This window comes from Ceratotherium simum, chromosome 33 (genome assembly GCF_057802395.1).
Source record: "Ceratotherium simum simum isolate JZ-2026a chromosome 33, ASM5780239v1, whole genome shotgun sequence".
Classification (NCBI taxonomy): Eukaryota; Metazoa; Chordata; class Mammalia; order Perissodactyla; family Rhinocerotidae; genus Ceratotherium; species Ceratotherium simum.
Window position 1 is genome coordinate 5,695,476 of NC_141932.1, and position 27,224 is coordinate 5,722,699.

The 27,224-nt window shown below is 44.6% G+C and overlaps 1 protein-coding gene and 1 pseudogene across 4 annotated transcripts; both read right to left on the bottom strand.

The window, feature by feature from the left end:
* Window positions 1-10,836: 10,836 nt before the first annotated feature.
* On the bottom strand, window positions 10,837-17,880 carry LOC147912719 (leukocyte immunoglobulin-like receptor subfamily B member 3). Of its 4 annotated transcripts, none has more exons than XM_087421139.1 (10): window positions 17,522-17,880; window positions 17,268-17,303; window positions 16,813-17,097; window positions 16,358-16,657; window positions 15,855-16,136; window positions 15,247-15,546; window positions 13,635-13,754; window positions 12,832-12,887; window positions 11,874-12,035; window positions 10,837-11,794 (listed from the first exon to the last, which is right to left on the bottom strand). In XM_087421139.1, the coding sequence occupies exons 1-10, from the start codon at window positions 17,568-17,570 to the stop codon at window positions 11,651-11,653; spliced, it is 1,734 nt and encodes a 577-aa protein (XP_087277265.1). In that variant the 5' UTR covers window positions 17,571-17,880; the 3' UTR covers window positions 10,837-11,650. The 4 variants fall into 4 exon arrangements, with proteins under 4 accessions (XP_087277265.1, XP_087277263.1, XP_087277266.1 ...); XM_087421137.1 differs by having other exon boundaries at window positions 11,874-12,038; XM_087421140.1 differs by having other exon boundaries at window positions 12,832-12,884; window positions 17,522-17,879.
* Window positions 17,881-18,230: 350 nt separating this feature from the next.
* On the bottom strand, window positions 18,231-26,536 carry LOC147912720 (putative killer cell immunoglobulin-like receptor-like protein KIR3DX1; annotated as a pseudogene).
* Between the last annotated feature and the right edge of the window lie 688 nt (window positions 26,537-27,224).

Consider the following 27,224-nt stretch of genomic DNA (forward strand, 5'->3'; position numbering starts at 1 on the left):
GAAGACTTTAAGCAACAGACAGTATGAACAGATTTCTGTTTTAAAAAGACTACCACCATGTAGAAATGTAATGCAGGAAGGCTCTATTGATAATTAACTCTAGTGATAATAAAACTCCAACATTAATCTGGCCCCTGGATGGCATATTGATCAGTATTTTAAGTCTTTTATGTGGTTTTCTCGTACTACCCTTACACAAACCTATAACACAAAATACATTTACAGTTGAGTGGAATGAGACAGGATGGCTTATAGGTCTGGCAGGTTGGAAAGGAGTATACTAGGTTCAGACTGGCTGAGGGAGCAGCCTGAGGAAGGCACAGAATTGTTAAGTAGCTCAGCTTGTGTGTGTGTTTGGCGGGGGGTGTGTGGGTAACTGTGATGAGTTTGGTTGAGGAGAAGAGTGGTGTTTGCTGGGGCTGTGAGTTTAGCTCAGGCCTGATCATTCACAGCCCTGAACATCAGATGGTGCAACTCGTATCTTTTTTGAAGACGGAAACTGCTGGAAGGGCTGGATCAGACCAGATAGGGTTGTTAGAAGAGTCCTTTGGAGACAGAGAGAGGCATGAACTGCAGAAAGGAGTGGGGACCTGGATTCGAGGACCAGAAAGGAGGCTGATGTGATGACACAGGGCAGATGCCTGAGTCTTTTGGTGGATCAGGATATTGTTAAGAGGGACTCAGGTGGCGTGGTGGTGTGGATTTGATGATTGGATGTGACGTGCAAGAGTGAGGAACTGAAGGCTGGTCCCCTCTCTGTCTTGGTGCCTGGAGGAGCCAGTGGGGCCATCACAGGGAGGAGGACCCTGGGAGAGAAGGAGGCTCATGGAGATGCTTAGAAGACTGACCACCATTTCTCAGAAGAAAGCATGGCCCTCCCTTCTGATCTGGGGTTGTGGATTTTCTTCCCCCCAAACACTTCCCTTCACTGACTTCCTTGTTTCTATAAGTCAGCACCAGTTTTTCTTCATCACCCTCCTTCAAAACCTCTGAGTCACTTCTGCCTCCTCACTGCCCCTTCCTCCCCTGAGATGTCTTCATCTCATCCTGTGAATTCTTTCTCCAGGCACTGGGTGAGAGTAGGGGTTGGAGGCAAGAATGACTTTAAAAAATGAACACAGACTCAGGGATATGTAAGAGAATTTATATTATTGATCTCCCAGCAAAAGGAGATTGATGTTAATGAAGAAAAAATATTTGAATAAACATGTAGCTGACCATTTCAGAGATTTTTTGAAAGTCACAAAAATACACATTCAAGATGCTCAGAAAAAGAAAATAGGATAAGCTTTAAAAACCATGCCTATACACATCATAATCATAACCAAATTTGTGAAAGCCAAAAGAAAAAAAAACTTGAAAGCATCCTGAGAAACATGCCATGAAACACAGAGGAAAAATGATTTGAATGATTATAGATTTCACATCAGAAAACATCAAGGTCAGAAGATGCTCAAGTTCTGAGAGACAAGAACAGCCAGCCTGAAATTCTTCTGGGTATATTCTTCAGGAATGAAAGCGAAATAAAGTCATTCTGAGAGGAAGGAACACTGAGAGAATTTGTTGCCAGCAGACCTGCTCTGAAAGAAATAAGGAAAGTTCTTCAGGCTGAAAGGTAATAATTCTAGAGGGAAACTTGGAAATTCAATAATAAAGGAAGAGCAAAAAATGGTAAATATCTAGATAAAAGTAATAGCATATTTTTATCCTGTTAAGTTCTTTAAAATGGCTGTTGAAAGCAAAACTGATAACCTTGTCTGGCGAGGTTTTAATGGATGTAGGTGTAACACACAGAACAACCACGGCATAAAAGGATGGGGGTGATAGGACTTTAATATGGTGTTAGGGCTTCTACATTTCTCTTGAAGAGGTAAAGTGTTAACTCTATGTAGACCCTGTGAAATTGGGTGTGTATATTATAATACTTACAACAGCCACTTAAGAAACAACATGCAAAGAGTTACAGCTAGAAGACCAATAGATAAATTAAAATGGAATACTAAAAAGTATTCCAAAAGCCAAAGAATGCATAAAGGGAAAACTGGAGAACAAACAACAGAGGGAACAAGCACAAAACAAACAATAAATGGTAAACCTGAAAAGAACCTTCAATAATTACATTAAATATAAACAGAGCAAGCACAATCGAATGGCAGAGATTGTAGGATTGGATTAACAACAACAAGTATGACCCAACTCTATGTAGTCGACCAGAGGTTCCCTTTAATGCAATGATGTAGACAGGTGAAAAGTAAAAGGACGAATATATTGTGGAAACATTAATTAAAAGCACTTAAGTGGCTGCCTAAATTTCCCATTGTTGCTGTAAGAAATTATCACAAACTTAGTGGATTTAAGCAACACATGTAAGGTAACTCACTCACAGGTTTCAGGGATTGGGATGTGGATTAGTTTGGAATTTGGGATAAAGCAGAATTATTCTATCCACCACAGTGGCTACCATATGAGAAAGTACAATAGAAGATATCAGATAAAGTAGACTTTTGAATAAGAAAATTATTGGGATAAAGACAGATACTACATGAAGATAAAAAGTTCAACTCACCAAAAAGACATAGTAATCCTAAATGTGCGTGCAGAAAACCACAGAGCTTTGCAGTCTGTAAAGCAAAACCTGTCAGAAATGAAAGGAGACATAAGCGCATGAAAAATTATAGTCCTGGAATTTACACTCCTCTCTTGGTAATTGATTGAGTAAACGGATGTCAAATCAGCAGGGACACGGAGAACCTGAACAATATTGTCAACAATTTAAACTGATTGACACACAGAGAGCACTCCTCTATCAGCAAAATACACATTCTTTCCAAGTGCACATGGAATATTGGCCACAATAGTCCATATCCTTGGTTGTAAAACAAAGATTAACAATTTAAAAGAATTAGTATCATACATCACTTCTTTTCTGATCCTTACGGAATCTAAGTAAAAATGTATTATTAGGAAGATCTCACTCATTAAGTAGTAGATAATAACAACAACAAACAAACACATAGAGACAGAGATTGGATTGGTGGTTACCAGAGGGGAAGGGGGGAGGAAGGAGGGCAAAAAGGATAATTAGGCATATGTGTGTGGTGATGGATTGTAATTAGTATTTGGGTGGTGAACATGAGAACATGATGTAATCCACGCAGAAATAGAAGTATAATGATATACACCTGAAATTTATACAATGTTATAAACCAATGTTACTGCAATAAACAAAAAATAAAAATAAAAAAAAAGATCTGGAAAATTTTCAACTATTTGGAAATTAAAGACCACACTTCTAAATAATCCATAGGGTGAAGATGAACTCAAGGAAAATTGGAAAATAGTTTGAACTGAATGAAAATGAAAATACAGCATACTAAACATTGTGGGGTGCAGCCAAAGTAGAGTTTAGGAGTAAGGCAAGAACAGCAAGTGCTCATGTCAAACAAAGAATGGTTTCTAATCACTAACCTAAGGTTTCATCTTAAGACACAAGAAATAGTAGAGCAAACTCACCCCAAAGTAAGGATAATAAAATAATAACAAAAGGCAGAAATCAATGAAACTGAAAACAAAACAGGAACAAAAATCAATGAAACTCAAAGCTGATTCTTTAAAAAGACCAATAAGGGGCTGGCCTGGTGGCGTAATGGTTAAGTGCACGTGCTCTGCTGCAGCAGCCCAGGGTTCAGATCCTGGGTGCCCTCTGATGCACCGCTTGTCAAGCCATGCTGTGGTGGCGTCCCACATACAGTGGAGAAAGATGGACATGGATGTTAACCCAGGGCCAGTCTTCCTCAGCAAAAAGAGGAGGATTGGTGACAGATGTTGGCTCAGGGCCAATCTTCCTCACACACAGACCAAAAAAAACCCAATAAAATTGACAATTGACTAGCCAGACTAATCATGAAAAAAAGGGGCAAGAAACAACTTGCCAACATCTGGCTTGAAGGATGTGATATCACCACAAATATCATTATTTTTAATTAATTAATAATTAATAGAATACTAACAGAATATTACTACAAACAACACTGCCCATAAATTTGAGAAATTAAATGGAATGCACCAAGTCTTGAAAGACACAAGCTACCAGACTCAATCAAGAAGAAATCTTCTGATATTCTTGAAAAATATGAAATTGCATTTGTAGTTAAAACAACTTCCCAACAACAACAACAAAAAACTCCTGGCCACAGTGGTCTCACTGGCATGTACCACCAAACATCTGGGGAAGAATTAATACAATTCTTCACAATCTCTTCCAGAAAGTAGAAAAGAAAGAACAATTTGCAACAATTTTATGAAGCAAGTGTTACTCAAAACTGAAATCAGACAAAGACAGTACAAGGAAAGAAAGGTGCAGACCAATGTCTCTCAGGAACAGAGATGCAAACATCCTCACCAAAGTATTATAGGAAAAGGATAATCATCAGAATCAAGTAGTTTTATCCTCAGATGCCAGGCTAGTTCAGCACTTGAAAATCAATAAAGATATCCACCATGTTAAAAGACTAACAAAGAAAAACTGCATCATTACACAGACACCAGCAAACAAAGATTTGATAAAATGCTTAGCTATACAGGTATAGAAGGGACTTTCCTTAATCATATAAAGAGCATCTATGATCTATGTTTAGCTAAGAACATAATTAAAATGTTTCCCCTGTGATTGGGAACAAGACAATGATGCTCTCACCACTTCTGTTCAGAACTGGCTGGAACAGTGAGACAAGTGAGAGGAATAAAAGGCACACAGATTGAAATGGAATAAAACTGTCTTTATTCCCAATCCACGTAATCATGTGTGGAGGAAATCCCAAGGAATCTACAAAGGAGCTTCTACAACTAATAGGTAAAAGAGCAAGGTCTCAAGATAAGATCAATATTCTAAAATCAATTGAATTTTGTTGTCTAAATTGACAAGGAACAATTGGAAAGAAAAATTAAAATACAATACTATTTACAATAGCTCCAAAAACCGTAAACCATGTTGGGATCAATATAAGTATAGACATGTAAGATCTGAAAACTATAATGCTTAGCTAAGAGAAATCAAAGAATTAAAAAAAGAAGCAGCAATATCCCATGATCATTGATTGAAAGACTCAATATTGTCAAGATACCAGCTCTCTCTAAACCGATATGTATTCAAAGCCACCCCAGTCAAAATTGCAACTGACTTTTTCAGCAATTGACAGGCTGATAGTAAAACATATGTGGAAATACAAAAGAGCAATAATAGTACTACAATGTTGAAAGGGAATAAAATTCGACATCTTCTTACACCAAGACTTGCTATGGAAGGAAGAAATGTGATGGGCAATGTGGTATTTGCATAAAGATAGGAGGTAGAAAAATAAATGGAATGGAGATCCCAGAGGTAGACCTACACATAGATGATCAATTGACTTTTAACAAATGACAGAAATACTTTCTTGAGGAAAAGATCACCTTCTCCACAAATGTGGCTGGAACCACTGGACATCTGTTTGGAAGAAAATGAACGTTAACCTTTACCTCACACCATACACGATAATTCACATGAAATGTAACATAGATCTAATTGCAAAAGTCAAAACCATAAGGAGCCTAAAAGAGAACATTAAAGAAAATCTTTATAACTTTAGATTAGACAAAGATTCATCACAAAGATACAAAAGGCAAAAACAACAAAAAAGAGTAATTGGAATTTATAAAACTAAATATTTTTGCTTTTCAAAAGGCACTGTTAGATAATGGAAGAAACAAACCAGACTAAGGGAAAATATTTAGTGTGCACGTGTGTGTGTGCGTGTGTATCTGATAAGGAATTTGTATGTAGAATAAGTATGGACATTTACAAATAATAATATCCCTCCCACATGAGCAAAACAGTTTGAACAGACATTTCCCAAAAGAAGGTATTTAAATGACAAGCACATGAGACAATGCTCAACATCAATAATCGTTAGAGAAATGAAACTAATACTAGAATGAGATATCAATAAAATGCATGCATTTTAAAAAACATTATACTGCACAAAAGAGGGCAGAAACAGTAGAGCACACACCTTATGATTCCATATTCCAATTTTTATGAAATTCTAGATCTGGCAAGACTGACACCTAGTGAAGAAAGCTGATTGCTGTTTGCTTCAGTCTGGGTTTGGGGGCGTAGATTGACTCAAAAGGTCACCAAGGAACTGTAGGAGTGATGGCAATGTTTTGTATACTGATTGTGGTGATAGTTAGTTGTTACATGCATTTCTACATTTGCCAAAGCTGATCAAACTACACACTTAAAGGGGATGTGTTTTATGTCTGAGTATTCACACACATACATACTAGTTAAGTTCAATCAGTGTCCATTTCACCAGGGCTGAAATCAACTTGCAACCACATGTCTGATTCGCTTCCATAAGGAATGACACAATATTAAGGACTTTGTGTTGGTCTCCGCTGCTGAGACAATGGCCATTCATCAGTGTCTGTAGTTGGATCAGTCTCAGTGACAGGTGGTCCATGACATCAGGCTCATGAGTAGCCTCCATCTCTGCCGCCATGGGTGTCCATCATAGGCCCACTGTGTAAACACTGGGATGATGAAGAAGGGAGGCTGGCTAGTATCTGCTGAACGAGCCATCCTGTCCCCTTGGTTGTTAAGGACCTTGTCTATGGGCTCTCTGGGGCATTAATATCTGATTCAATGATCCAGTGCCTTGTGCCCACTCCTGTACATCTGTCCATACACATGGCTGCTTCCTGGATATCCTTGTCTCTTCCATTCAGTTTTGCTCCTTCCAGTCCCCTGACCATATAGACAAGGCATTTGCTACTATCTTGGAGTCCGTGTACACATTTCCATCTAGCTGGTTCTCTTTCTACAAAAAGTGCGTTATCCTTTTCATTACCCAAATGTCTGCCCACTGAAGGCACTTTCTCTCCTCAGATTCCCCAGATTGGGGCTGTAGAGCAACACTACTCCAAAACATCCCAGCACCCAGGCATGGCCCAGGGCACAGAACCATAGATGACAGCTGAGGAGAGGCGCCATTGTGATGGGTATGGCTGTAGCGTCATGTGCTTCTAACCTACATCTTTGTGTGAGTCACCTTTGTCCTCTGGACTTGTCCATGGCCCCAGCTGTACCAATCTCATCCAACAAAGGATTGCAAACTTATGACTTGGTGGGTATGACAACAGCCCACTCATCATGGATGGTTCCAGTTGCATAGACACTTGATGTCTCTTTGTCAGTCATTCAGTTTCTATTGGGAACCAGCAGCATGTCAGGAGCATCTTCTTAAATGGCGTCTACTCTCTATTGCAGGTGATGTGATGGCAGGAACCCAAGGGGGCTGAACTCCAAATCTGCCCTTGGGGGTGGGTAGGGAATTCACACAGCATCCCAGAACACGGGCACTTACAGCACCAGGGGACCTGGCAGATCACATGGCCATGGCTGCAGGGTCCCGGTACTGCAGACCCCTGTCTTCCTCTGGGCTCCACTCACACCCACAGCCTTTTCAGTCACCTGATAAGTGAGAAATCTGTTTTCTCAAGTATGGTATATGTGGTTTCCACCATCCAAAGCCTCATACCCAGAGTTGTGTCTCTTTCTTACTGTGAGGTGTTGCAAGGTGCAATACAGGGTGTGTCTTGGCAGAACTCAGAGAGCAGCACCTCTATAAAGTTCACTGCTTTGGCAGATCCTGAATTTTTGGATTTCTTTCTTATTTCTCTTTCTTTAAAATCTCTCACCATCTTGGGTACATACTAGGGCAACCAGAGTATTCACCACCCTCTACTCATCAGGTGAAATTAACACGATGTCACCAATATTGAGGACAAACGTGATGTTCTGCCTCATGTCAAGATTCAAAGGATCCCTTTGGATGATGCTGTGAAAGAGAGAGGGTTAGTTTATCCCTGGACACTGTGAACATGTACTGCAGTCCATCCCAGGGGAAGAAGAGCTGCTTCTGTTACCAGATCAACAGCTGCAGAAAAGTGACCAGAGGCTGCATAATTCTGTCCTAGGAAATGCATCCATCCCGCAGAGCAGCTGACAGGAGTCAGTACTTGGTGAGGTCTGTGTCCCTCCACCATCCACCACCCAGAATCCACGCAGTTTTTCAGTGGCCAGGCTGGTGTATTAAGCAGGGATACGGTGGCCCCACCTCTGCCTCCTTTAAGTCTTTGAGGGTGGCACTAACCCCTGCTAGTCCACCTGAGTGCAGGGTTGTTTGTGATGACTCTGCCAGGCACTATGGAAGTTATACTGTTGAGTACACAGATTGTGTTTCCTTTCTGTAAAGAGTATGTAACTATGTTTTGGGAGTCGATTAAATGACTTTGTGACTCAGCTTTTCCTTTCAAGGCTTTAACAACAATCTGTCTTTAGGCGTGTGCTGCAGCTCGTTTGGCCTGACTACCAAGACCTGGCTCTTCTGGGGGTGTCTCGATTGCTCCAAGTGTTCCACAGGTTCCTTACGCTGCATGGAATTCAAATGTCTCCCTTCACTGTGTGAGCTCTGGGAATTAAAACTAATTTATCCTTATTTACTAAAATGTTAGTAGATTAAGAAAGGATGCAAATATCATTGCATAAATGCCTGTATGTTTATTTTTGCTGCCTCAAGATTTGAAAATAATGTGAGGTGCATGTTCATGGAGGAAAAGTAACTGGGAAGTTCTGACTCTCTGTCCTCTGCGCTGTCCCAGTGTCCACGTGTTTTCTTCCCATTCTTCTGTCTTCCTTCCTCATGTGCCAGGATTCCTCCCTTTGTCAGGTCCTTTCTGGGTCAGGTCCTTTCCATTCATTTAGGGAAGGCCTGCTTGTGATAAATCCTCTTATCTTCCTTCACCTGATAATGTGTTATTTTCTCTTCCTTCCTGAAGAACAATTTCACCATATGTAGAATTTGAGATCGACAGTTCTTTTCTTTCTACACCTGAAAAATGTTGTTCCACTTGCTTGCTGCCTTCACAGTTTCTGATGGGAAGCCCGTTGTCATCTGAATGGTTTCCCTCTATGGGCAGGTGGCATTTCTGTTTCACTGCATTCAAGGAACTTGTCTTTTGTTTTCCTTAGTTGGATCATGATGCGTCTCGGCATGGATTTCTGTGGGCTTCTCCTGTTTGGGGTTCACTGAGTGTCCTGAATGTGTAAGTTTATGACTTTTGCCAAGTCTGGGGAAATTCCAGCCATGATTTCTTGAATAGTTCTTCAGTCTCGTCCTCTGTCTCCTCTGCTTCTAGGACTCAGATCACATGGATGTACGATCTTTTGTTAGAATTCAACAGGTGCTGAGTCTCTGTTCATGTTCTTTTCCAGTTCATTTGTTCCCTGTTGTTTATACTGAGTAATCTCTATTGTTCTGTCTTCATGGTCATTATTTCCTCTGTCGTCTCCATTATGCTGTTGAACCCATCCATGGAGCCTTCTATTTTGATTACGTATTTTTCAGATCTTAAATTTCCATTACTTTCTTCTTTGTATCTTCTATTTGTTTGCTGAGGCACACGTTTTTAAAGATTTGTTTGAAGTGTGTGTGTAATTGCTTATCAAAGCATTTTTATTATGGTTGCTTTACAATTCTTATCAGATAATTCCAACCTCTGTGTCACCTCATGTTAGCATCTGTTGATAATGGTCTTTCCTCACTCACGGTGAGATTTTCCTGCTTTTTGTTATGAACTGGACATTATGGATATTATTTTGTGAGAGTCTGGATCTTATTTAAAACTTCCATTATAGAAAGCATTTTCTGACACATGGCTGGGGTACTGACTCATTACTGTCAGGTGGAGGGTGCAGTCAAGGTCCCCATGTGGCTCCTTTGACACCTACTGTGTCACTCCTGGGGTCCTAACAGTCTTAGCCTATCTGCTGCCTTCTCTGCACTGTTTGGAGTATTCTCATGTTTGTTGTATATATAAGGTCCAGGAATTTTCTGTGTCTTATGGGGGTTAGGGAGACATACCTCTACTTCCTCTTGGTCTCAAACCAGAAGTCTGAAATGAAACTGATTTTAATATATTGTTGATGTATCTAGTGACATAGGGTCAATTCTTTTCAAATTAGAATAATAGATTTTTATATTATTTGGGATTTTCCGTGCACACGGTTTTCCAATCTGTGAGTAATACAGTTTTGTTCCATCCCTTCACTCTAATCATGTTTTTTGCTTTTTTTGTTAGTCCTTCCAGCGCCCTGCTGAGTAGAAGAGGTTGTAGTGAACATTCTTGTCTCATTCTCAGGCACAGGGCAGAAAGATTTCTAGTTTTTACCTGTAAAAATGATTTTTATTGTAGATTTTTAAAGATATTTTGATAAATGATAGGAAATTCCCTATTATTTCTGAGGAGGTCTCTTTCATTAAAAAATTGGTGATGTATTTTATGAGAAGCTTTGAATCTGTTGATACGATTATTTTTCTGTTTCTTCTTTCATGTTTGAAATGTATTAATTGATTTTGACTATGAGACCAATCACACATTCCATGTGAGAAGAACACACCAGCATGGTCATGATATATCATCCATTTTATACATCACTGGCTCTTGTTGGGAATATTCTGTGTAGGAATCTACAGCTAAGATCCTGTGAGAGAGCTTCCTGTTATTTTCCCCTTTTGTAGTTTCCTCATCAGCTTTCATATCAATTTTTTTGTGTCCCGATAAAAAGTATTAGGAGGAATAGTCCCTCCTTCTCTATTTTCGGGAGAAACTTATGTAAGTTTGGTATATGTTTATGTGTGTGTGTGTGTGTGTGTCCAGGTGTGTGTACGTGTGTATTCCGTAAGTGCGTAAGTGTTCAGAAGCATTCACCAGTGACACTTTCCAGACTCAGAGTTCACTTTGTTGGAAAACTTTTAATTATAGATTCAACATATTTAATATATATGACAATTCAGATATCCTATTTGTTTTTTATTTCCATCATTTTGGTAAATTGTATTTTTGAGGATTTTGTCCATTTCATCTAAATTTTCTGATAGATTGGCATAAAATTGATCATAATGACCTGTTATCTATTTAAAGTCTGTAGGATCTGTGATGCTGTCTTGATAGTGGTAATGTGTGTCTTCTCTCTTTTTCCTTGAGTTCTGTGGCTGGGCTTGATAAATGTGATTAATGTTTTCAAGAATGAAGTTTTTTGGCTTTATTGACTTTTCCCTATTTTTTATTTGACCTCCTTGGTAGCTACTCTTGTCATTATTATTTCCCTCTTATCTTCATTTGGAATAATTTGCTATTCTTTTTCTAAATTCTTGGTATGATACCTTAGGTCATTGATTTTTTAGGTTTTTCTTTTCTAAGATATTCATTCACTCATGGTTCTTAATTTTCCTATTTGGCAGGATTGATGTATAATATTTACATTATCATTCAATTTAAAACATTGTCTCGCTTCAGTTTTGGTTTTGTCATTTCACTTATGGATTATTGAAAATTCTGTTGCTTTTTTCCAAAATGTGTGGATATTAGTTATCTTTGACGGGAGAGTCAGCGAGTCCCAAAGTGTCCCAGAAGGTCCTGGTGGCCCATGTTAGGAGTTCAGCCTGGCTGGGGGTCATTAGGAGGTGTTCACTGGGGGCAGCTCCTGTGCCTTCTGGCGTCCCTGCAGTCTCCCTCCCTGGAGGGTGGGGTTGGGGTCCTTTCTGGGCTAGTGGATGGCCAGAGCAGCATACACGCTGGGCTCCACTGGGGGCTCCTCTGACTGGGAGGAACGGGGTGCTGTCTCCTGCCTGAGGGTCAAGTGGTTCAGCTGAGCGTAGGTCATGTCCTGGGGGTCTTCAGATGCAGCAGCCTGGAGCAGGGGAAGAAAGGGGCATTGGTATGTGGTTGGGGTGGGTTCATCCTGGAGTCCGGGAGAGGATGGGACCCACCTGTCTGTCCATCTGTCTGTCCTCTTCTGCTTGTCTGTCATTCGTGTCCAGTGATTCCTCTGACAGGAGGGAAGGAGAGGTGGCCACTCCCTGCCTGAGCCTTGATCTTGGGTGGTTCACCTTGGCATACGTCAGTCCCTGGAGGTCTTCATCATGGGGGCCCTGCTGGAGGGAGAGAGAGGGACAGAAACAGTGTCTCCCTGACCCCACTGCTGACCTCCTCCAGTCAATTGTCCGCACTGTTACAGAGTGAGGTCACTTCCTGGTGAAATCTTCAGGAACTTCCTAAGTCTTGGACATCTGGATGCTTTCTACAGTTGTGATTCTTATACTCACACGTTATCTCTTGCTCATTTGGCTGCAGCCATGTGGCCCATCTTCCTGAAAAAGCATGTTGCTGCCTCAGGACCTCCGCATCCGCTGTTTCCTCTGCCCCTCGCCCCCATGCACTCTACCCACTTTCTTTACTTTATTTTCCTTAACAGCACCTTGCACTCTAGGCCTCGCCCCATGTATTTGCATGTTATCTCTCACCCACGAGGTGAGCTCAAGGAGTGTGGAGACACTTTTCTCACTGCTGCACCTGCAGTACCTGAATGGAACCAGGTAAACAGTTAGCTCCCTGTGCACATTGATGGGTGAATGAATAAAGGGGGCCTAGGGGACTTGAGGGTGATTCACTTATTCATGCATCCTCTTGAGACGTGGGGGTGCACCCCAACAACCAGAAGGTCAGACAGAGGATGAGGACCCAGGAAAGGGGACCGCATCGGAAGGGCCATGAGGTCACAGAAACCAGGAGGAGTGAAGTCACAACAGGATGACCCAGGGTGCCCGAGAGGATTGGTCAGTGTGGGACGCTGCTGAGAGCTGGGGATGTGAGGACAAGAAGTGTCCATTGGATTAAGTTTGCCAACAGCAATGTCCTGGGTGGCCTGGACAGGAGCGAGGGTCTCACCTGATGGTCCAGCTTCACCCCCTCCTCGGACTGTGTGTCCTTCACGGCAGCATCTGCTGGGGCAGAACAGTGGGGTGTGTCTCTTGGCAGGATTCCCTGAGATCTCTCAGGGCTGCAGGCCCCCCTCTGCTCCCAGATGGGCCACTGAGGTCCAGGGGTGAGGAGATGTGCCTGAGGGCACTCATGTGGGACTTCAGTCCTTCTCACCCCGAATCCCCAAACCCTCCCAGCCCATTCCCCCATGGCTTCCTGCAATCTCTGTGCCCACCCCCCAGGGCGGCCCCTCCTCTCCTCTCACAGAGGGTCTCTTCCTGGGCATCAGCAGCTGGGATGGAGCTGGGGGAGGAGAACGGAGTGTTAGGGGCAGAGAGGGGGCCAGGGGCGGGGTGGGAGTCTGGGGACTCCTGGGCAGGAATTATCTGATCTGCAGGCTTCTGTCCTTGGGCTCTGGGTCTGCAGCCCCTGCAGGGAGTTGGACATCAGCCTGTCCCTGGGCTGGGTCACGATGGACAGAGTCTCAGTCCTGGGAGGTCCTGACCATCCCCCCTCCACATGGGATTTGAGAGGAAAGAAGGAAACCTTAACACACACTTGTGAGCATGTTTCAATATTTCATGAGATTGAAAAGATGAAAGAAATTCTTCAATGCATAAATGTGATGTCTTAAGTGTTTTCTTTAGGATTTTCTGATTTGAGATTCAGGAAATGTCTTTTTCTAGTGGACATTTCCATCCATTTTTTTCTTGGCTGGTGTCCTAAGCCCACGTCCTCCTGTGACCTGGGTCACCCTGTTCTCTACTCACCTGAGGTCCTGTGTTTGCCCTGATGTCGGTGTTGGAGGAGGAGGAAGAGGAGGAGGAGAGACAGCAGCAGGACAAAGGCCACCGAAACCCCAATCAGAACCTTCAGGTACCATTTGAGACCTGGAGTATAGGTGACGTCATGAATGAGCCAACGATGCTATTTAATTTAGCGCCTCCTGTGTGCCACACATGGGATAGGGTCTGTGCATTCATCTCCTCTCACTCACAACAATCATGCAACATGAGACTGCCACCCTCATCCACCCATTTCACAGATGAAGAAACTGAGGCACAGAGAGGTAAATCATGTGCTTCAGGTCACCCAACCTGAAGTGGCAGAGCTGGGACTGGAACCCAGAACTGTTGGTTCCCTTGTTTTTTTTATTATTTTTTATGCTGTCCTTTCACCCTCCAAGGAGAACACCAGTGCAGATCCTGCACCAAACCCGATCCCTGTCCCTGGTCCACCTCTCCAAGCCCAGGTCCGTCTCCTGCTCTGCAGAGGCCTGGCCCCCCACGTGGGGCTTGTGTGGACATGGAGCTTGAGTGTCTGGGAAGGGCAGGATGGAGGGTTCTGTCCTCCTTGAGCTCTAACAGGGCCAGGCCCCATGCTGAGGGCTTTCACCCTGAGGGAGGTAATGGGAGGCCTGCTGTGTAGAGAGGAACCTAGGACTTGGAGAGGAGCATGATGTGTCCAAGATCCTACAGGTGGGAAGTAGCAGAGCTGGGGTTTGAACCCACGAGGTGTTCTTTCCCTAACTCCAGGACTGCTGCTGGGAGGGCAGAGTTCCCTTGGGCTTATGGAGGAGAGCTCAGACTGTGTTCCCTCACACAGTGTCCAAGCAGCCTTCTCAGCCTTTGCAAGTGGAGAAATTGGTCCCAGTGAGAAGAATGAACTTTTCTCAGGTCACCATCTCAAGAAGTGGCTGAGCCAAGACCAGACCTGAGCTCCTTCCACCCACCACCTCCCCAGAGAGACCCTCATTTAGCCACTGTGGGCCTGACTCCATGGAGGAAAGTCCATCCTCGGGATCAGGACTGGAGGTGAGGAGGTGCCTGCCATTCTCCTCACTTCGGCCGGGCTTCCCTTCCTCCAGGATGGGCCCCAATATCTCCCTCTGCCATGAGTGCCCCACAACCTCTCCGCCCAGCCTCTGCAGTCCCTGGAGCCCCGTGTTCCCCTGCATCTCTGTCTGACTCCCAGCCCCCCGGGGACAAGCCCTGCCAGAGCAGGTCATCTTGGTCCCTCTGGGTATCGAGCCTCTGCTAGCCACTGCTCTTGTGTCTCTGGGTGAGGGGCTACTAGAACTAGAGACTGGAGGAAGATCAGGAGGAGTTGCCCCTGGCCTTTTCTCTTTTGGTCAGGCCTGAGTCCTTTCTGGTCTCCTCCACTCACCACAAAAGTATCCAGACCTCAGGGATGAGGATGAAGATGAGGATGAGCCAGGGATGGGAGTTGCTCTGGCTTTTTCCATCCCTCTGAGAGGGGAGATTCGCCTCTGGCTGACTCGCTTTCTGTGACCCCCTCACTCTCATCCAGCCCAGGGATGCCCTGGGGACAGGCACCTGAACTGACCCTGAGGACACAAGGGGCATGACTGGGGCTCCTCACCTGAGAACCTGAGCTCCAGGGGGTCACTGGGGAGTGACAACAGGTAGGGAGAAGTGCTGTTTGAACCATAGCACCTGTAGGTCCCCTCATGTTCTGAGGTGACAGGACCGATGGTAAAGTTGGCCTGAAAAGGTGCAGCCGTGTCCTGCAGAGGAAGGTGCTGGGGAGGAATAAGTGACCCCTCCTTGGACAGATGGAAGGTATCCAACCAGATCTCAGAGCGACACTGCAGGGTCACGTTCTCTCCCCAGAACACTGAGGGCCCCAGCTGGGCTGTGAGGGAGGGTTTCTCATACATTCCTGGGGGGGAGGAAGGTTGTGATGTGTAGAGTGCTGCCCCCTCCCCACATGCCCTTAACACTGAGCTAAGGAAACACTGTCCTCTCTCCAGGGACTCCAGCTGTGACCTCCTCTCAGCTCCCCTCAGTCTCTCTGGGTGTGTCTCTTTTATCTCCTTGCCCCTCACTCCCCCTTTCTCCCTCCCTCTCCCTAGACCACTGCCCCATCACAGCATCTACTCCAGGACCCTGTCCGTGGACCCCATCACCACCAGGGGTGACCCTGGGCCCAGTGCTCTGAGAAGACAATCAGGACATGGGGCTCCTCACCCGCGATCAGGATGTCCAGGGGGGCGCTGGGGGCCGACCACACATAGGAGAGGTTGTGTCCACCGTAGCATCTGTACCGGCCCCCATGGGTGTGGTTCACATGGCCCAGGGGGAAGTCAGGGTTGTGCTGCCCATGAAGACCCTGGGGGTGTGTGAGCCCCTCGTCCTTGGTCAGAGCAAATCTGTCAAAGCCGGCCTCTGAATGACACTGTAGGGTCAGGTTGTCTCCAGAGACCACCAGCGAGCCTGGCTGAGCTAAGAGGGAGGGCTCCCTGTACACGCCTGGAGAGAAGGGACAGTGGCATTGAAGGGGATGCACACCCCACATTGCCCACTGGGCCTGCAGTGAGAGTTCCCATTGGTCCGTCTTCAAGCCTCCTGCTTTGTTGTTCAGGCCCCAGCAGCCCAAGTCACCATCCTCCCACCATGCTCAGGGCTTCACTGGGCACGTATGTAAGTCATTTTGGTGTCCTAGGAAAGAGAAGTGTTGGGGGATCCCTCACCTGTGACCTCGAGATGCAGAGGGTTGCTGGGGTGTGACCACATATAGGAGTAGGAGCTGTGAGAACCATAGCACCTGTAGGTCCCCCCATGGGAGGTATTCACGGGGCCCACAGGGAAGACAGCTTGCCACCTCTGTTGATAGATCCTCGATTCCATGTGCCTGGACAGGTCAGCTGCCCCCTCCTTCAGCAGATGGAACATGCCCCTTGTGAACTGTGAGCTACAGGAGAGGGACACATTCATTCCTGACACCACCACAGGGCCTGGGTGGGCTGAGAGGGAGGGTGCGTTGAACACTCCTGAGGGAGAAGGAGGGAACTGGGTTAAAGGGGGACCATCAGCCCACATACCCCAGGTGTGGACTGTGAGAGCTGAGGTCCCGAGTGCCCACTCCATTTCCTTCTGCCTGTGAGGAGCAGCCCACAGTGGTAGGGGACCAGCTCCTCCCCCTTACCTGACACCACCAGGGGCAGGTGGTCACTGCGCTCTGACCGGCCGTTCTTGTGTGTGTGATATGCACACTGAAATAGCCCTGCAGTGTGTGAGCTCACAGAGTCAATGGAGAAATTGGCCTTGTTGCTGGAGTCCTGTGGGGCCTTTATATTGAAGGATTTAGAGCCTCTGTCTTTATACAGATGGTAGACATCAGCCTGCACAGACCCCTGACACCCGATGGTCACAGTGCTCCCCACAGTGACCATGGAGCTGTCAGCCCAGATGGAGGGTTTCGGGAGGGCTCCTGGAAAGAATCAGACCTGAAGTGTCAGGGGATCCCTTTTCCTTCAGCATCCCCAAATGTCACTCAAGACTCCTCCCAGACTGGTCACCTCAGCCCAGACCCTCTGACCTCCCCCAAGCTGCTCAGAGGAGTTCACTGGGCTGAAGCAGGTGGTGTAGGGGAGGACTCACCTGCGTGTACCTGGTTCCATGGGCCCCAACACAGCGCTGGAAGAGAGTTTCCTGTGAGGGCATGTCACCCCACCCACACATAGAAGTTCCCAGCCAGATCTGGGTCCCTGAACATGGTGGTCTGATCTGGGACTGAGCACATCTCTCCTCCTCCCAGATTTTATGACCCCCAGGCCTCCTGAGTCCCGGGGTCTTGGAGACTAGGACCTGTGAGGAGAGGAGATACTATGCCTCCTCTTTTCCCCAAAACTCACCAAGGCAGACAAGGGCAGTGAGGGCAGGTGTCCTGGCTCTGCCTCCCATGGTCCCCAGTGGAGCAGACGAATGATAAATACCACAGAGCCAGACAGGACAGACAGCCGCATGGACTGTGACAAGGACCAGGCTCCGTGTGACACGTCATGGGTTCCTCATCTGTTGCCTCACAGGAAGGGGAACAGCCCTCTCAGGGCCTCGCTCTGCACTCCCTAAAGTATGGAGACAAGGAGACAGCAGGTTGTGGGGACCCTCCAGACCAGATCCATGTCTCTGCACACCCACACACTCTGCCTCCACCTCATGCCAAACCCAAATCCAGAGAGCGACACTGGTCCCAGAACATGAGTCCTGGAGAGGGCAGGGGAGGATCAGCCCATTTTCTGTTCCAACTCTGACTCTGCCTCTTATAGAGGCTTTGTGAGCTTGGGCAAATCACTTCCCTTTGCCGAGCTTCTGTAAATGCGAATTTTCTTCCTTTATTTCATCAGCTGGGCAGCCAGTCAATATTTATTGAGCAGTTACCATGTCCAGTGTTGGTGCCAGGAGCTGGAGAGTCATTGCTGAAGCTTACAGATCTTTCCCTGGACTCATGGGGCTCAGATGAATGAAGACAAGGCATTACAAATACTCAGGTGGCAAACAATTCAGTTATAGTCTTGTTTTAATACAAGGTGAAAGAAACAAGAAAACAGGAGACAATGAGATTCAATAACAGGTAGACGTCCTGCAACCTGGGTCCTGGTTGTCAGGGGTCCTTCTGGTGAAGGAGTTACCTAAGAGGTGAACAAGGGTCAGCTCAGAGGTGGTGGCAAGGGGGCATCCTTGCCCAGAAAGATCTGAGCTCTTCTCAGAATTGAAAGCCATCAGGAGAAGGTTGAGCCTTGTCACACAGGATCCTGAGAACCATGCAAGTATTTTGGATTTTATCTTGAAGGCAATGGGAAGATGTTAAACAACAGATAGTATGAACAGATTTCTGTTTTAAAAAGACTACCACCATGCAGAGAATGTAATGCAGGGAGGTTCTTTTGATAATTAACTCTATTAATAATAAAACTCCAACATTACTCTGGCCCCGGGGTGGTGTGTTGATCAGTATTTTAAGTGTTTTCTTGAATAACCCTTGCACAAACCTATAACACAAAATACATTTACAGTTGAGTGGAATGAGACAGGATGGCTTTGTGGTCCCTCAGGTTGGAAAGGAGTTGGCTAGGATCAGACTGGCTGAGGGAGCAGCCCAAGGAAGGCACAGAATTGTTAAGTAGCTCAGTTTCTGGGTGTGTTTGGGGTGTGTGTCCTTAAGTGTGATGAGTTTGGTGGAGGAGGAGAGTTGTGTTTGCTGTGGCTGTGAGTTTAGCTCAGGCCTGATCGTTCACAGCCCTGAATATCAGATAGTGCACCTTGGATGTGTTTGGAAGATGGAAACTTTTTGAAGAGTTCTGAGCAGGACAGCATCAGACCAGATAGGGTTATTAGAAGAGTCATTTGGAGATGGTGAGAGGCATGAACTGGAGGAAGGAGAGGGTCCTGGATTGGAGGATCAGGAAGGAGGCTGATGTGATGACACAGATGAGATGCCCTGAGTCTTGCAATGGGTCAGGATATTGTTAAGAAGGACTCAGGGGGCACGGTGGTGTGGATTTGATGATTGGATGTGAAGTGCAAGAGCGAAGAACTCAAGGCTGTTCCACTCTCTGCCTTGGTGCCTGGAGGAGCCAGTGGGGCCATTACAGGGAGGAGGACCCTGGGGAGGAGGAGGCTGGGGAGATGCTTCGGAGACTGATCACCATTTCTCAGAAGAAAGCACAGCGCTCCCTCCTGATCTGGGATTGTGGATTTTCTTCCCCAAAAACACTTCCCTTCACTGACTTCCTTGTGTCTATAAGTCAGCACTATCTTTTTCTTCATCACCCTCCTTCAAAACCTCTGAGTCATTTCCACCTCCTCAGTGCCCCTTCCTTCCCCAGGCAGAAAACTTAAAAAAATTTTATTGTGGTCATATCGGTTTATAATATTGTGTAATTTCGGGTATACAGTATTATGTTTCAATTTCTATATAGACTTCATCGTGTTCGCCGCCAACAGTCAAATTTTTATGCATCACCACACATATGCGCCCCTTTACCACTCCCCCGGCCCCTCTGGTAACAGCTAATCTGTTCTCCTTATCCATGTGTTTGTTTATCTTCTGCATGTGAGTGAAATCCTAAGGTGTTCGTCTTTCCCTGCCTGGCTTACTTTACTTAGCATAATGCCCTCAAGGTCCATCCATGTTGTTGCAAGTACCACAATTTTGTCTTTTTTTTATCTGAGTAGTATTCCACTGTGTATATATACATACACCACATCTTCCTTGTCCATTCATCCATTGAAGGGCACTTGGTTTGCTTACACATCTTGGGTATTGTGAGTAATGTTGCAGTGAATGTAAGGATGCATAAATCTCTTTGCATTGTTGATTTCATATTCTTTGTATAAATACGCAGTAGTGGGATAGCTGGATCATATGGTATTTCTATTTTTAATTTTTTGAGAAATCTCCATACTGTTTTCCATAGTGTCTGCACCAGTTTGCATTCCCACCAGCAGTGTATGAGGGTTCCCTTTTCTCCACATCCTCTCCAACATTTGTTATTTGTCCTGTTAACTATTGCCATTCTGACGGGTATAAGGTGAAATCTATTGTAGTTTTGATTTGCTTTTCCCTAAAAATTAGTAATGTTTACATCTTTTCCTATGCTAGCCCTAATAATTAGTGATGTTGAACTCTTTTCGTATGCCTATTGGCCATCTGTATATCTTTTTAGGAAAAATGTCTGTTCATAGCCTCTGCCCATTTTTTGATGTGGTTGGTTGTTTTTTTGTTGTTGTTGAGTTGTATGAGGTCTTTATATATTTTGGAAATTAACCCCTTGTGGGATATGATTTACAAATATTTTCCCCCAGTTGGTGGGTTATCTTTACATTTTATTCCTGGTTTTCTTTGCCTTGCGGAAGCTTTTTAGGCTGATGTAGTCCCATTTGTTTACTTTGTTTTTGTTTCCCTGGCCCAAGTAGACATGGTATTCGAAAAGATGCTACTAAGACTGATGTCAAAGAGTGTACTGCCATATTTTCTTCTAGGAGTTTTAAGGTTTAAGGTCTTACATGCAAGTCTTTATTCCAATTTGAGTTCATTTTTGTGCATGGTGTAAGACAATGATCTACTTTCATTCTTTTGCATGTGGCTGTCCAGTTTTCCCAACACCATTTATTGAAGAGAATTTCCTTTCTCCATTGTGTGTTCTTGGCTCCTTTGTCAATGATTAACTGTCCGTAGATGTGTGGTTTTACTTCTGGGCTTTCATTTCTGTTCCATGGATCTGTGTGTCTGTTTTTGTGCCGGTACCACACCATTTTGATTACTATAACTTTGTAGTATATTTTGAAGTCAGGGATTGTGATGCCTCCGGCTTTGTTCTCAGTATTTCTTTGGTTATTTCGGGTCTTTTGCTGTTCCATATATATTTTAGGATTTTTTATTCTATTTCTGTGAAGAAGATCATTGGTATTCTGATTGGAATTGCATTGATTCTGTAGATTGCTTTAGGTAATATAGACATTTTAACTATGTTCTTCCAATCCATGAGTACGGACTATCTTTCTATTTCTTTATATCTTCTTCAGTTTTTTTCAATAATATCTTATAGTGTTCAATGTATAGGGCTTTCACCTCCTTGGTTAAATTTTTTCCTAGACTTTTTGTTATTTTTGTTGTGATTCAAAATGGGGCTGTATTCTTGAGTTCTCTTGCTGTTAGTTTGTTATTAGAGTATAGAAATTCAAATGACATCCGTAAGTTGATTTGTACCCTGCAACTTGGCTGTAGTTGTTGATTATTTCTAATAGTTTTCTGATGGATTCTTTAGGGTTTTCTATATATGCGATAATGTCATTCACAAACAGTGAGAGTTTCAATTCTTTGTTTCCAGTTTGAATACCTTTTATTTCTTTTTCTTGCCTGAGTGCTTTAGCCAAAACCTCCAGTACTATGTTGAATAGGAGTGGCAAGAGTGTTGTCTTGTTCCTGTTCTCAGAGGGATGGCTTTTAGTTTTTCACCATTAAGTGTGATGTTGGCTGTGGGTTTGTCCTATACGGCCTTTATTATGCTGAGATACGTTCCTTCTATACCTATTTTATTGAGAGTTTTTTTTATCATAATGTGATGTTGAATCTTGTCAAATGGTTACCCTGCATTTATTGAGATGATCATGTTCTTTTTATTCTTCATTTTGTTAATGTGGTATATCACATTGATTGATTTACAAACGTTAAATCATCCTTGTGTCCCTGGAATAAATCCCTCTTGATCATGATGTACGATCTTTTTAATGTATTGTTATATCTGATTTGCTAACATTGTGTTAAGGATATTTGCATTAATATTCAGCAGCATTGTTGACCCGTAAGTTTCCTTTTTTGATTTGTCCTTGTCTGGTTTTGGTATCAGGGTAATGTTGGCCTCATACAATGAGTTAGGAAGCAGCCCATCATCTTCAACTTTTTAGAAGAATTTGAAAAAGGTAGGTATTACATCTTCTTTCAATGTTTGGTAGAACTCACCAGAGAAGCTGGCTCTGGGCTTTTGTTTTTTAGGAGGTTTTTGATTACTGTTTCAATCTCTTTTACTGTGATTGGTGCATTCAGCTTCTCTATTTCTTCCTAATTCATTTTTGGAGGGTTGTATGATTCTAAGAATTTATTCATTTCTTGTAGGTTAACCAATTTGTTGGCATATAGCTTTTCATATTATTCTCTTATAATCCTTAGTATATTTGTGGTATCCATTGTAATTTCTCCTGTTTTGTTTCTGATTTTATTTATTTGAGCCTTCTCTCTTTTTTTTAGTGAGTCTAGCTAAGGTTTTGTTAATTTTGTTTATCTTTTCAAAGAACCAGTTCTTAGTTCCATTGATCCTTTCTATTTTCTTTTTAGTCTCTATTGCATTTATTTCCACTCTGATTTTTATTGTTTCTTTCCTTCTACTGACTTTGGGCTTCATCTGTTCTTCTGTTTCTAGTTCTCTCAGACATAGTGTTAGATTGTTTATTTGCCATTTTTCTTGTTTCTATGGGTAGGCCTGTATTGCTATCCATGTCTCTCATTATACTGCTTTTTTTGCATCCCCAATGTTTTGGTATGTAGTGTTTTCATTTTCATTTCTCTCCCGGTATTTTTTGATATCTCCTTTGATTTCTTCACTGATATAACAGTTTTTCAGTAGCATGTTGTTCTCTACATTTTTGTGACTTCTCTAGCTTTTCTTTTGTAGTTCCTTTATTGTTTCATACCATTGTGGTCTTATCACAGCTTTTTGATTTATTTATTTTGTTCATTATTCCAGTGCTTTTGCTGGAATAGTAAATGTCATAGTGAGCATTCGCATCTCATTCTTGATCAGAGGCAGAAAGATTGCAGGTTTTTACCTCTAAAAATTATTTATTGAAGATTTTTTTTTTCTGAGGAATATTCTCCCTAAGCTAACATCTGTCACCAATCTTTCTCTTTTTCTTGAGAAACATTAGCCCTGAGAAAACATGCTGCCAATCTTCATCTATTTTGAATGTGGGTAGCTGCCACAGCATGACTGCTGATGAGTGGTGTAGGTCCACGCCTGAGTATTGGATATTCAGTCTATAGAATATTAACAGGTGGACAATACATATTTAAAGTGCTCCTTTAAATCCTTCCCACCTCCCATCATCCCCATCCTCACAGACCCTGCGGGAAGGAGGATAAACATCTCTCTTGGGCATGTGTTCAGGGTGACTAGACGCCTTCATTCCTTTTAGAAGAGGCCTCAGTCCCAGAGCATGAAAGGATATATGTCCCCCCTGATTCCTATACTGACCACAGCCTCAAATGCTGATGGAGACTTTGGCAATCAGAGGGGGAAGTTGACTAGCCCAAGGTCACAGAGCTGGGAGATGGCAGAGCTAACATTTACACAGGAACCTTCTGCCTCCCCAGGATTCATAGATTGAATTAAGAGATCTCCCTTTTCACCTTTTGTGGTGCTCTTTTCTACGCACGATGGACAAGTACTTGTAGGAATTCCTGGGAAAAATGACAGAGAAGGGTGAGCCAGTGTCCTTCCTCGCCCACTGAGGTAGGACCATTCCTCTGGAAGGTTGGTTCTCTGTCCACCCCTCACTCTGTCATCCCCCCAAGAACTGATGGGGCCTTCTGGTCCTTCTACCTTAATACCTTGAGAAGTTACTTCCTTTTTGAGACATGATGGTGTAAAGAGGCACTAGAATATGCCTGGTGATGAAAGAAAGCTATGATCATGAGACATTATGTCCCCTCGGGTGATAAACACCTATGCTCCTCAACTGAGAAATCATATGTGTGTCAGAGGGGCTTCTGGGAAACAAGTAAGAGTGAGGGGCTGATGTAACCTCTGATCTCCCCAAATTCTCTCCAGCCTCTCCTCCACCTGGGTCTGCCCTGACCCATTTCTTCATTCACCTGGATACATAGGATCCCAATGTGGGCATCCACACAGGAGGTGGAGGAGGGTTTGGAGGTGCCTTAACTACCATCCTCTCTTTTCCTCTCTGTATTTCTCCTGCTTCCTTTTCTTCAGAATCCCTAAGATTCCCCTATTGCCAATATTTGCCCTTTTGCTGTAGCTCCATGATTTAGTGTATTGTGAGACATGGGACAGGATGATGTTTCTCACTTGTGACAGAAATGTTCAGTGGGTCACTCAAGTCTGAGCACTCACAGGGAGAATGATTGAAAGAGCCATAGAACCTATAGGTCCTGCTGTGGGCTGGGGTTGTAGGGTGCAGAGGGAAGATGGACTAGAATACTCCCCTCCAGGGAGACGGTGTTCACGGACTGTCTCTCTCTCTCTAAGTTGATGGTCCAGGTCAAACAGTTCACAGACTCACAGAACAAGGTCAGATTCTGTCCTGACATCATCACGGGGCCCACCTGGGCTGAAAGAGTTTTCTTGCGTATTCCTAGGAGAAAAGAGTCATTAATCTGAGAGCTCAAGTCTTATCCCACTGTCCTTGCTCATGACAGATCATTCTCTGTTCCCGTTCTGGGGTGCCCACTCTGTGTGTCTTCTAGTGCCTCTAGGTCTCAGCTTTATCTCTGCAGTGCTGACTCTTTGTGTGTGTGTCCACGTGCGTGTCTTCTCAGGACTCTGCTTCTCCCTGATTCTCTATAGCTTTCTGACTCTGTCTCCATGTCTTACTGCTCCTAGAAGCCATAAGACACATGAAGTTCTCTCGAAAAATGCAACCAATTAGCCATTTTGGGGACCCTCAGAAAACATGTTGTTGGCCTTAGGCCCCATGACAGAGAACAAGGAGATTCTGGAGTAAAAAGTGCCAAAATCTCCGTAGGATCTGTGAGAACCTCATTATGCAGGGAGAGCCAGCACCCCAGGTGGGGGGAGTGACCACTTGGTGGTGGTGACCACTCGTCCCTCTTGTTCAGGAGGACACGTTAAACCACGTCATGATCATTACGTGGTCCCAGTCATTGTTGAGATCACTCATCACCTGGCTGCAGGTCTGTCTGGTGAGTCCCTGTGTCCTCACCACAGAGGAAGGGGCTGTGGAGTTAAAGGGGAAACTGACTCCCAGTGTCACTCAGTGCATGAGCTGGGACACCCCTCATCCCTGTGCTCAGGAGTCTTTCTCAGTCCCTCTTTCTCATCCCCTGTCTCATGCTCTGTCTCTGTCTTATTGGTTTTCTCTTTGGATTATAACAAGGTCTCTGTTTCTTCTCCTTTCCCTCCCTCCCATCCACTCTCTCTTGAGTTTGTCTGTAACTATTTATGTCTGTCTTTCTCTCCCTGTACTAACATTGTACTCAACACCACATCACACCCTGAGGCTCCAGGGCACAAAGAGAACAGAGGCTGTGCTGGCTGCACTCTCCTGTTATCACGATGTCCAGGGGTTCACTGGGGGCCAACCACTCACCGGGGAGTGACTGAGAAAGCTGTAGCATCTGTAGGTTCCCACATGTGCAGTCATCATAGGGACCATGGAGAAATGAGCTCGGGTGTGCCTGGCGGGAATCTCCTCTACTAATTGCTGAGAATTCTGTGTGTCCCCCTCCTTGAGAAGGATACATGTGTCCAACACCAGTTCTGAGTGACAGCACAGGGCCACAGTCCCTCCTGCAAACACAAAGGAACCTGGGTGGGATGAGATGATGGGTTTTGTGAACACACCTGGGAAGAGAGAGTGAGTTTCCACGTGCCCCCTCCTCACCCTTCTCCTGATATTGTCAGAGTGATTTCCACCTCCCTCAAGCCCAAAGCTGTCTCAATGCCTTCCCATGCCTTTGTTACTTCATTTTCTCTGAGCCTCATTCTCCATCCTCTCCCTCATGACTTTTATAGCCTGGATTTCACTGCCTCATCTCCGTCTGTTTTTCTGTCTCTCTTGGCTAAATGCCCTCAACCTCCTCAGTGGTGATTCTAAGCTCTGTGAACTTTAGATCCACTCCCCACGCTCTTGGCTCCAATGGGATCTGGACTCTGAGTAGGGCCATCTTGGCACAGCATGGATATTGGCTGGGGAGGACTTCTCTTACCTGTGACCATGATCTCCAGGGAGTTACTGTGTCCTGGCCATACAAGGGGGATGTGGTTGCAAGTTCTGGAACATCCATAGACCCTTGCATGTGTTGTGGTCACGGGGCTCATGGTGAAGGGGTTGAAAAGACCTTTCTGGAGCTCAGTGACATGGGTCACATCTAGTTTGAATATTTTGAATATGACATATTGAAGGGGGAACTGACTGAAGAGTCACATTCCCTCCTAGGGGAACCACAGTGCTCTACCAGGCTGACAGGGAGGGCTGGTCGTGTCCACCTGGGAGAGAGGGAGGCACAGTCTTAGAGAGGAAAATGGGGAGCATCCCCTCCCCTCACTGCCAGTAGGGTGCTTTTCCTCCTTTATACACTTTCAAGGCTTCTCATCCAAACCAGGGCCCATGATGCTCAAAGAGAACTCATGGGGGGCCAGTGACACAGCCCAACCTGCAGGGACATGACAGGTATTCCCAGTTCAAGAAATTTTCTTAGAGTGTTGATAAAATGTTGAAGAAAAGTTCTCTTAAAATTTCTCAATAATAAAAAATATGCACGCAAGAGATGGGTGAAATCTAAAGGATTTAAGCAACATAAGAAAAAACTAGGAAACTCATTGAGAAACATGTTCCTTCACCAGGATGTGGTACATGGTCCATGAAGACATTGCCCTCTGAACATCCCTTCTCAGACTCTGGTAGCAGGAACACCCTTTATCTCAGCATCAGGAATGGGCTGGAGAATCTGAGATGTTCTTGGTCCTCAGAGGGTTCCATGTAGCCCAGCATGGGGTCCTTCCCTCTTCATGGAGATTATTCTAATCCATCCCCAGAGACTCCAGATTGTGCACATCATGGGATCCCTCAGGAGATTGGCTCAGGCCACAGAAGGTGTCCAGGGAGGCTCTCTAGGACAAAATTAGAGCCTAGGTATACCAGCTAGCCCCACTTCTTGTGCTCTCAAGTGATTCCTGTCCAGCTCACCCAAGTCATTTGCATCACCCAATCCTGTGCTCCACCCCTCCCACCTGGGGCACCATTTGTGTCTGGCCAACTCAGCCACCTGGGACTGCGGGAGGACTCACCCAGAAATGC

Bases quoted from the DNA above. Each gene is read 5' to 3' on its own strand.
- LOC147912719 (XM_087421137.1), bottom strand. From the start codon at position 17,570: ATGGGAGGCAGAGCCAGGACACCTGCCCTCACTGCCCTTGTCTGCCTT. The intron at 15,547-15,854 runs GTGAGGAGCCCC...CCTCCCCCCCAG, and splicing joins CCTGGACATCCTGATCGCGG to GAATGTATGAGAAACCCTCC. The intron at 11,795-11,873 runs GTGGGTCCCATC...CCCCTGCTCCAG, and splicing joins ACAGACAGATGGACAGACAG to GCTGCTGCATCTGAAGACCC.